Source organism: Dictyostelium purpureum (genome assembly GCF_000190715.1).
Source record: "Dictyostelium purpureum unplaced genomic scaffold DICPUscaffold_629, whole genome shotgun sequence".
Lineage (NCBI taxonomy): Eukaryota > Evosea > Eumycetozoa > Dictyosteliales > Dictyosteliaceae > Dictyostelium > Dictyostelium purpureum.
Window position 1 is genome coordinate 532 of NW_003519962.1, and position 10,529 is coordinate 11,060.

General features: G+C 22.8%; 4 protein-coding genes across 4 annotated transcripts; 3 read left to right on the forward strand and 1 right to left on the reverse strand.

The window, feature by feature from the left end:
• Window positions 1–448: 448 nt before the first annotated feature.
• DICPUDRAFT_96118 (Rab GTPase) lies at window positions 449–1,470 on the forward strand (the record flags this gene model as incomplete). The annotated part of the gene is made up of 5 exons (XM_003294737.1): window positions 449–561; window positions 664–748; window positions 841–1,092; window positions 1,133–1,179; window positions 1,409–1,470. Exons 1-5 carry the CDS (start codon window positions 462–464, stop codon window positions 1,468–1,470), a joined length of 546 nt encoding a protein of 181 aa, XP_003294785.1. The 5' UTR covers window positions 449–461.
• Window positions 1,471–3,166: 1,696 nt separating this feature from the next.
• On the forward strand, window positions 3,167–7,013 carry DICPUDRAFT_100061 (uncharacterized protein). Its single transcript, XM_003294738.1, has 3 exons — window positions 3,167–3,190; window positions 3,926–4,146; window positions 4,226–7,013. Exons 2-3 carry the CDS (start codon window positions 3,961–3,963, stop codon window positions 6,755–6,757), a joined length of 2,718 nt encoding a protein of 905 aa, XP_003294786.1. The 5' UTR covers window positions 3,167–3,190; window positions 3,926–3,960; the 3' UTR covers window positions 6,758–7,013.
• Window positions 7,014–7,529: 516 nt separating this feature from the next.
• Window positions 7,530–7,851, reverse strand: DICPUDRAFT_43939 (uncharacterized protein; the record flags this gene model as incomplete). The annotated part of the gene is made up of 2 exons (XM_003294740.1): window positions 7,530–7,612; window positions 7,695–7,851. The coding sequence occupies 2 exons, from the start codon at window positions 7,849–7,851 to the stop codon at window positions 7,530–7,532; spliced, it is 240 nt and encodes a 79-aa protein (XP_003294788.1).
• A 1,343-nt stretch (window positions 7,852–9,194) lies between these two features.
• On the forward strand, window positions 9,195–10,123 carry DICPUDRAFT_43938 (uncharacterized protein; the record flags this gene model as incomplete). The annotated part of the gene is made up of 2 exons (XM_003294739.1): window positions 9,195–9,237; window positions 9,306–10,123. The coding sequence occupies 2 exons, from the start codon at window positions 9,195–9,197 to the stop codon at window positions 10,121–10,123; spliced, it is 861 nt and encodes a 286-aa protein (XP_003294787.1).
• Between the last annotated feature and the right edge of the window lie 406 nt (window positions 10,124–10,529).

Sequence of the window (10,529 nt, forward strand, 5' to 3'; positions counted from 1 at the left end):
TTGAAAACAAAACAGATTGTCTCTCTTATCCGTTTTAAATAAATATTTATTTCATTTAACATTTATTTTAAAAAATTAAAATTTAAAAAAAAAGATTTATAAAAAAGTATAAATATTAATTTTTTTCAATTATTACAAACACACACCACACATAAACAAATAAAAAATAATTATAATTTAAAATTAAAAATTAAATTAAAATAATAAATTAATAAATAAATAATACCCACAAAGAATTTTATTAAATAATTAAAATAATCTTTTTTTTTTTATTTTAATAATAATAATTAAAATAAAATAAAAAATTAAAAAAAATTTAAAAATAATTTTAAAAAAAAAAAAAAAATATTTTAAAATTAAAATTTTTTTTTTATTTCTTTTTCCATTTTTTTCTATTGTGATATCAAAAATTTAAACTATAAAAACTAAAAAACAACAACATTTCAAACAACAAATAAATCATGTGTAATTGTCAATCAGAACCTGAAAAACCAACTTTTAACGATAGAAAAACATCTTCACATACACAACTCTTTAAATATATTATGGTTGGTGATTCTGGTATGTTTAAATAGATATTTATAGCAGTAGCGGATATTTTATAGCAATATAAATAAAAAAAAAATAAGAAAATAATATAACTTACTAATTATTTTAATATAGCGGTTGGTAAAAGTAACTTATTATTACAATTTATAGATAAAAGATTTGTTCCAAATTCAGATTTTACAATTGGTGTTGAATTTGGGTAATTATTATACTTTTACAAAAAATAGATAATATAGACAACTGTAGTGATATTGTACTAATTTTAATATACAAATAATAATAATATTGTAGTTCACGTTCATTAAATATAGAAAATAAACAAATTAAATTACAAATTTGGGATACAGCAGGACAAGAAAAATTCAGATCGATCACTAGGGCCTATTATAGAGGAGCCGCTTGTGCAATGATTGTGTATGATATCACTAGAAGAGAATCATTTGAAAGTTTAGCATCATGGCTTTCCGATTGTAGAAAATTCTCATCATCTGATGTCACTATTGTTTTAATTGGAAATAAAGCAGATATGGATACAGGTAGACAGTTTCAACCGCTGAGGCTCAAGAATTTGCCGATAAAATAGTTTAATGTTTTTGAAACCTCTGCTAAACTGGTCAAAATGTCGATCTTGTAAGTTTTAATATAAAATTATTCATCTCAAATCATATAATAATAGATTTAGGAAAACTATAAACAATATCGAGATTATTTATAACATTTTATTAATTTTATTTTATTTTAATTTTAATTTATTTCTGTTTCAATTTCAAAACCCAATATCAACACTTCGCCAAAAAAAAAAAAACAAAAAAAACTTGAAAAAAAAAAAACTTGAAAAAATAGGCATTTGAAAAATCAGCAGAGTTTATTTTAAAGAAAATAGAGCAAAACCCAAGCATGAACCAAGATGTTTTTTCATAATCAAAACAATAATCAAATAATAATAATTTATATTTTTTTTTTTTTAATAACCAAAAATATTCAAATTATAAATTTCTATACTTTTCCAACATCTATTTTTTCCCACCAAATTCAAAACAACAAACTTGTTAACATCAATAATATTAATCAATTTGTAAAACCCAAAAAAAAAAAACTCAAAAAAAAAAAAAAAGCCCAAAAAAAAGATAAAAAAAAATAAATATATAATTTTTATATAATTATTTTTTTTTTTCTTAATAAATTAACAATAAAAATATACCTGCTCCTAAAAACCAATTATTTTAAATATCCTTTTATTATTTTTTAGTAAACTTATTATGCATTATTTTTGTTACGATCAAAAACTCTCAATGGGTCTCTATTTTGCGAGAGCTTATAGTTGTTGTGACATCATTCAGAATTCCATCTGCAGATTCTAAATTAACAAAATTTAAACAATACCCACCAACGTAAATTATATTATTTTTTTTTTTATTTTTTTTAATTTTATTTTTTTCTAATTAACAAAAAAAAAAAAAAGATTTTTTTTATAAATTTTATTTTATATTGTTTTTTTTTTTATTTTTCTAAATTTTTTAAAAATATACAATAATTATTTTATTTTTTTTTTCATCAACACACGTTCTCTGGTATTTTTTTATTTTTTTTTTTTATTTTTTTTATTTTTATTATTTTTTTTTTTACAATAATTTAATTTAAATATTGAAAAATAATTGTATAAAATAATAGACATTCATTTATAATAATAATAACACATTACAGATTGCTATTTATTTATTTTCTATTTTTCTTTTTTTTTTAAAAAAATAATAAAAAGTTAAATTTTAAAAAATTAAAAAAATAAAAAAATAAAATAAAATAATTTTCTACTTACTTTTTTTTTTTTATTTTACAAAACTTTAACTTTCAGTCAAATAATTTCCATTCAATAAATTAATATTTATATTATATATAATGTAAGTTTATATAATTCATCCACATTAGGCTTTTACAAAAAGTAAAAGATTATAGCATCAGGTTATTTTTTAATTTTTAACAGATTGTTATAATAATGCAACCATTATTCGTCATTTATTCCATATTTCTTTAAGTAAAAACAAAACCAAGAATAATATACACCACACATATTTCATCTTTAAAAATTTTATTTTATTTTATTTTTTTGTTTTTAATCGTATAGATCATTTTGTTGATGTTATTGTTGACACACAATAATCTCGTTGTTATATAGTTTAGCATAGCATGGCAATAGCAGTAATAATAGCAACAAACACCAACAATATAATAATAGTACCAAAAAGGCATAACTATGGCTATAGCTATATGTTAAGATTCATTACCCCTCCCACCGTTTTTTATAATTTATTTTTTTAAAATTAAATTTATTAATTTTTTAAATAATTATTCAACACACATAAGAAACACAATGTTTCATTCTCTTTTTAATATATACTCAATTCAATTATCTTATTTACCCCTCACACACACCACCCTATATTCACCACAGGTTAATTTTAAATTTAACTTTTTGTATTCCCATACGCAAAAATTGTGTTTTTTTTTAAAATAATTTATTAATTTTTAAAACACACTTTTTTTTAAAAAAAAATTTCAATACTTTTTTTTTTTTTTTCTCTTAATAATTTTATATTATATTGCATTTATAATATTAAAAGTTATATAGTTTTATAAATAAAAGGTTTGTTGCTTTATATTAAATAATAGTTTTGTTTCTACTTAAAATAGTAAAATGAATCATTTATCATAATGGTAGAATAATAATGAGAATATCATTTAATCATATCTATCATTGGTTTTTTGTTTTTTCTCGTTTAAAATAAAGTATTATTACTTTTACTTCAAATATTATAATAATAAAATAATAAAACATTTTTTACAAAATTGTGATAAATTAAAATTATTTTTGTTTATAAAATTATTTTTTTTATTCATATCATTTATTTTATATAAAAATATAATCACACACATTCACACACTTTAACACAAGAAATAACAAATTTCTTTTCTCTCAATATTTCGTGCATACTACATTTACTATTATATATTAATTTAGGAAAAAAAAATTATCTACTAATTAGTGCACTTGTTTTCTCCATATTTTTTTCTTTTTTCTATTTTTGTTGTTGTTGTTATTTGTGTTTTTTTATTTTTATTAATTTTTTAAATAAAAATAAAAATAATAATTTTTTTATTTACAGCGTTAAAACACGTATATATCACACACTATTTATTTATTACATTATTTTTATATCTTATAATTAATTAATTTTATTTTTAAATAGAAATCTATTTAATAATAGTTATAATACTATAACATTTTTTCTTTATAGTTTTTTAAAATTTTTTTATTTTTTTTATTGTAAATTATTATTTTCTGTAATATTCATTTATATTAATATCATTTATAAAATAGTATTAGTTTAAATAATACAAATTTAATAGAAACTTATGAAGATGACTGTTGCAACAAAAGATGATAGCCAGTTTCATCTTTTATTTACACAATTACCATTAGACGAAAAATTAATTGAAGAGTATACATGCAGTTATAACGAAGGTGCAGCCGTATCAATTGGTAAACTTTATATTTCACAACACCATGTTTCTTATGCATCTAAAATAGGCTCAACTCATGTAAGTTATAAAGTGTTATAATAATAATTAGAAAAACAATAAATTATTAATAATGGTTTTTTATTTTATAATTTTAAAGATTGTTTTACCAATTAAAGAAATTACATCAATTTCAAAAAAGAATTCAGTTTATTTATTTCCAAATGCAATCGAGGTTCAAAATAAAGATCATAAATATTTCTTTTCAGCATTTTTAAGTAGAGATTTAGCTTTTGCAACATTATCAACTATTATTAGTCAAGGTGGTGGAACAAGAACTAAAATATTTGAAGATATGCTTTCAGATGCTATTGAAGCAAAGGATGTTAAAGAAAGAAGTTTTATTAAATTTTCAAATGAAAATGAAGAAATTGAATTACCACCACCACCATCAGCATTTGATGATAGTCCATTTGTAGAAAATCCAACCTTTTCAACATTTAGACCATCAACAAATAATAATAATAGCAATAATAGCAATAATAATAGTTCAACATTTAAAACAGCAACAGCTTCAACAGCTTCAACATCTCAAGATACCAATAGTGATATTGTAGACGATACAAATAGTAATAGTAGTGATAGTAGTAAATTTGGCAATAATAAAACTGGAACACCATCACCTTCGCCATCACCATCAAATAAAATGTTAAATTCAAAAATTGAAAGAAAAGATAGTTTTGAATCAAATGGTAGTGATAATTTAAATAATAGTGGTGGATTTTCTTCAGGAAGTATTGGACCTAGCAAGAGAAACAGTTCACAAATTGATATACTTTCAAATCATAGACAGTCAAAAGATCAAACTATTGATCACCCACTTTCTGATCAATCTCCAGTTGGTGATGAAGGTGAAGACGTTATTTCTTCATCGCCTTCCACATTTGAACCAATTTTAGCCAAACAAGAGTCTTCATCCAGTTTAAATAATCTTGTAAAAGATAAATCATCAGATAATAATAATACTGTACAATCACCATTAAAATCTTCACAAACTATAAACCCAACTCCACCCTCACCACAAATTACTCATCGTAAACCTCACAATAATAAAGATAAAGCAGATTCACCACCAAATGTTAGCCCAACAAATTCAGCAAGAGAAAGCACTAAAGAGCAACCAAAATCTACCACACCACCAAAAACAACACCTTCAACCACAACATCACCAACCCAAGCCACTGGCGCCACAGTAACAGCATCAGCAGCCTCAACCACAACACCACCAACAACAGCTTCCACAGAAACAGTTTCAGCCGACTCACCAAAAGTTTCACCAATATCAGCATATGAGCGTTTACCAATGCAAGATAAATGTGATCATGTCGTTGTATCAGAGTTTGACGAGGCACCATGGTCCACCGAGAAGTATCAAATTTCATTAGCAGAGTTTTATGAAATTATAATTAGAAGCGACTTTTGGGGAAGTGTCAATACCACTCATTCATACACAGAACAATCACTCTCCGAATGGAAACAAAATACAAATTGTTGTATTCATAGAAATATCGATTTTAGAACTGCCATCTCTTTCAAGATTGGTCCAAAAAGTACAAGAGTTGCTCAAACTCAACGTTGTAAATTAAAAAATAAGAGCGAGTTAATTCTTCAATCTAGTTCAGTTTCAAAAGATGTTCCATATGGTGATTCATTTTCTGTTGAAAATTTATTGGTCGTTCAAGCTATTGATAATACTTCATGTTTAGCCAAATTATCCTCAAAAATTAAATTCACTAAATCTGTTTGGGGTTTATCTTCAATGATTCAAAAATCAGCTCTTCAAGGAAATAAAGAATTTTTTATACTTTGGAATACAATGGTTAAAAATCAAATTGAAACTTATGTATATAATAAAATGAAAGAGGCAAAGAAGGCACCAATTCCAAATATTCAAGCTTCAGTTGCTGCTAGCTCTCAACCAGCTACTCCACAAAAACAACCTGTTCAACAACCACAACCACAACAACAACAACAGCAACAACAACAATCAATTAGTAAAATCACTACAACAACAGTATCATCAGCACCCGAGGTACCAGTTATTTCACAAAAGGCAACAACCATTTCAGAAACTACATCATTGACATCCACAACAACCAATGCTACAGCATTCACAATTCCAGAAGGTGAAACATTGTCAAGTACAATTTGGAATAAAATGTCAATTATCGAAAAGGGTGTTTTAGCAGGTATTTTCTTTTTAGTTTTAGCTTTATTGTTTGGATTAACTATTGGTATAATGTCAAACTCTAGCACATCAAGATCATTGAACAATCAACTCTATAGATTCTCTGATTCATTAATCCTTTTAGATTCAAGAATTAATGCTTTGGCCACACAAACTCCTTTAGATGATGGTAAAGTCACCTATACAACTAATATTTCCAAAGATAAAATGGAGTCGATCAGAGATAGACTAGAAATGGCAAATTCATTGCTTTTAAGAGCACAAAGTATGGTTTCAACATTACAGGCTGAATTATCATTAGAGGATTTAAAATCTCAAAAGGTCGATAATTATTATAACAATCTCGATTCAAGCAGTAGTGGTTTCTTTGGTTTACCTTTGCTTTTCACAATAATTATCGGTACTGTTCCATTTTTAGTTTATAAATTTTATTTAAATAAATAAAATTTCAAAATAATAATATAAATAATATAAAAAAATAAATCATAATAATATAAATATAAATATATAAATATAAATATAAATAATAATAATAATATAAAATAATTAAACAAGTTATTACAATTTTAAAAAATTAATATTAAAATTTTGTAGTTTTTTATAAAATAATTAAAAATTAATTTATTATATTTAAATTAAATTTAAATAAATTAAAATCATTAATAAAAATAAAATAATATTAATAATAATATTAATAAACAAAACAAAAAAAATGAATACCTAAAAAATAGAAATAAACATTATATATTTCTGTGTGTATTTTTAATTCATTAAATTTCATGTATTTATTTTCTAAATGGTGGTTATTTTGATCACAATCATTAGAGACGCATAAAATTTAAGTTTACAATTATAATTATGATTATAAATTTATTTATTATTATTTTAAAGATTTTCGTTAATAAAATTAATTACAACATCATTAACTGCCATTTCTTCTTCAACTAAAGTTTTTTCTTTTCTTGAACCATCCTGTATAGTATTAAAATGTTAGATCAAATTGGTTGCTTTTTAAATTTAGAATAAAATTATAAAAGGTGTATAGTTACTTTATTGAAAACCATTAAGGTTGGAATAGCTTTTAATTGAATCTTTGGATTGGTTCTATATGGGTGTTCTGGATTACCTTTGTATCTATATATAGATGTTTTGTGTTTATCAATTAGTATTATAGCCATATATATTCAGAGTTATCTAAATAAATGTATCTGATATCTTACCCTTCTCTTTCAATTTGACATTCGACTAAGGTGATTTCAGATGGTGACTTTTCAAAAGCTTCATTAACAATTGGTTCGGCTGCATCGAGTTATAATGATAGAATTAAAGCATTAGTAAATATTAGAGTGTTATTAGTTGTTATTAATTTATTAATACACACAAATTTGGCAATCTCTACACCATAATGAACAGGTAGTTTTATCAATTGATGAAATGAAAGAAACAAAAACTACATTTTTAGTTTTATTTAAAGCATCTTGTAATGATGATTCGAAAGTATCTGGTGAGGTAACAACAGTTTTATTAACTAAAGGCATGATATTATAGAAATATTATTATTTGTTTAATATATGAAAAATTAAAAATTTAAAATTAAAAATTAAAAAAAAAATAAAAAAAAAAATAAAAAAAAAAAATAAAAAATCAAAATTTTTTTTTTCTGAACAATTTATCTATAATTAAATTTGATTAATTCATTTAAATTATACCAATATTGGTATAATATTATATTAAACAGGAAATAGTCATAGCCGAGAATGATAGGCAAAACACAGTAAATCCAAACATTCGAAACGCACTATCCTTCCAATATTAAAGTATCAACAAAATCCCATTAACAGAGGCTGAAAAGAAATTGCTAAAGGTTCCCACGTACGCAGTCATACCCCAATCTCCGTTAAAGAAAATTAGAAGAGCTCTATATCCTCATCGATTAATGATGATAAAGGTAATCTCTTACAAATCTTTACCAACAATGTTGATGATAAACCATTTTCTTTGAAATTATCCAAAGAAACAACTATTAAGGTCCTAGTAACTTAAAAGTTGAAAATATAAAAAACATCATCTTTATTTTTTTTTTTAAATATATTTATTAATATATATTTATTTTTAAAATAATTATAATGTAAATCTTTTGATTATTGTTATTATAAAGTTAAAACTGTATACCGAAAAATCCTGCATTTTTTTCAACACTAGGAGATTCGTTACATTCAATAATAGCATTTCAGCAGATAGCACCATCACCATTACAAACACCACAACTATTACAAAACATGGCTATATTTGTTACTTTACTTTAATCAAATAACAATAATAATTAAACATTATTTTTTTAATTAAAAAAGACAAAATATATTTCAAATTTTATAATAGTTTTTTTTTTTAAATTTATTCAAAAAATTATAATTAATTGTTGTTGCTGATTAATAAAATTGAATCTCAACTAATGTAAGGAATGATCAATTTATCTTTTCAAAATCTAAAAAAAAAAAAAAATTCTAATAATTGTAAAAAAAAAAATAAAATTTTTTTTAAAAATATTGAATTTTTTTTTTGTTGTTTTTTAAAGAATTTGATTGTTTGGAAGCCTTCTTTGGCCCACTTCAATCAATAATGTCCCACTTCAAATAGTTATTTTTTTAAAATTAAAAAAAAAAAAAATAACCAATATTTAAAGTTCTTAGAAGATGTATTATGAAATTATTACATTTAAAAAAATGATTCTTTTAAAAAAATTTTTTTTTTTTTTAAACAAATAAATATATAAATATTTTTTTAAAAAAAAACTATTTAAAATCAAAAAAAAAATTTACAAACAAATCAAATAAAATTACAAAATTAAAATTATAAAATAAAATAAATAAAACAAATAAAAATGGAAGCTATTAATAATAACAACAAAGTTTGGTACGTCACTGGTAGGTATATTTTTTTTATTTTAATATATTATTATTTTTATAATTATTTTTTTTTAAATATAATAAAGGTACAAGCACCGGCATTGGATTGGATTTAATAGAATTATTATTAAATAATGGTAATAGGGTAACAGCTATTACACGTTACCCAGATCAAACTATTGACGAGTTAAAGAAAAAGGATACAAAGAATTTAGAAAAGTTATTGGCAATTAAAACCGATATAACAAATGATGAAAGTGTAAAAGAAAGTGTAAAGAAAACCATTGAAGTACACGGTAGAATAGATGTAGTTGTAAATAATAGTGGATATGGTTTTCTAGGTGCCGTGGAGGAATTATCAGCTGATGATGTTCAAAAGATTTATGCAGTAAATGTATTTGGTGTTTATAATGTAATCAGACACACAGCCCCATATCTTAGAGAACAACGTTCTGGTTTAGTTTTAAATATTTCATCATATTGTGGATACTCAACTATTGGTGGCAAATATTCAGCATACGAATCGACCAAACATGCTATTAATGGGATTTCAAATTCACTTCAAAAAGAATTAGAACCATTCAATGTATCTGTAGTTTTAATTGGGTTGGGTGGTATCCGTACAAGTTTTTCAAGTGGTGGTAACTTTGCAGCAACCAAAAATCCAATCGAAGAATACAAGACCAATGAGCTTATTGAGATGATTAAAAAGTATTCACCATTTGCCAAAGGTGATCCAATCAAAGTTGCTCAAACACTATACAACCTATCAAATACTACTGGAAAATTACCCTCATCATTGGATTTTGGTTCAGATTCCTATCAAATTGCTAAAGCAACTTATGAAACAAGATTAAAGGAACTAGAAGAAAATCGTGAATTAACTTTTTCTACCGATATTTAAACATAAAAAAAAAACTATTTTTTATCTCCATGGTTTATAAATAATTAAAAATAAAAACAATATAAAATTTTATTTATTATATCTTATCAAATTTTTTTTTTTTTTGCAATGAAAAGGTGTGTTTTTGTTTTGTACCAATAGAGAATTTTCAAATCAAATAATATTTTCGATTAAAAGAATTAAACCCTATATAAAAAAAAGTAAAAACTGAATTAAAAATTTATTTGTACCAAAAAAAAATTCAATTAAACAGAACATTATTTTGAATTTTTATATTTTTTTTTTAATATATTTTTTAAATTTTGTTGTTTTTTCTTTTTTTTTTTTCTTTTTCTTTTTCTTTTTTTTTCATTTATTATATTATATTTTTTATTTATTATATTATATGTTATATTTTTATCAAATT

What these genes read in the sequence shown, in the direction of transcription:
- DICPUDRAFT_100061 (XM_003294738.1), top strand. Translation starts at nt 3,961, where the DNA reads ATGAAGATGACTGTTGCAACAAAAGATGATAGCCAGTTTCATCTTTTA. An exon ending in CTAAAATAGGCTCAACTCAT is followed by an intron (nt 4,147 to 4,225) that starts GTAAGTTATAAA and finishes ATAATTTTAAAG; the next exon opens with ATTGTTTTACCAATTAAAGA.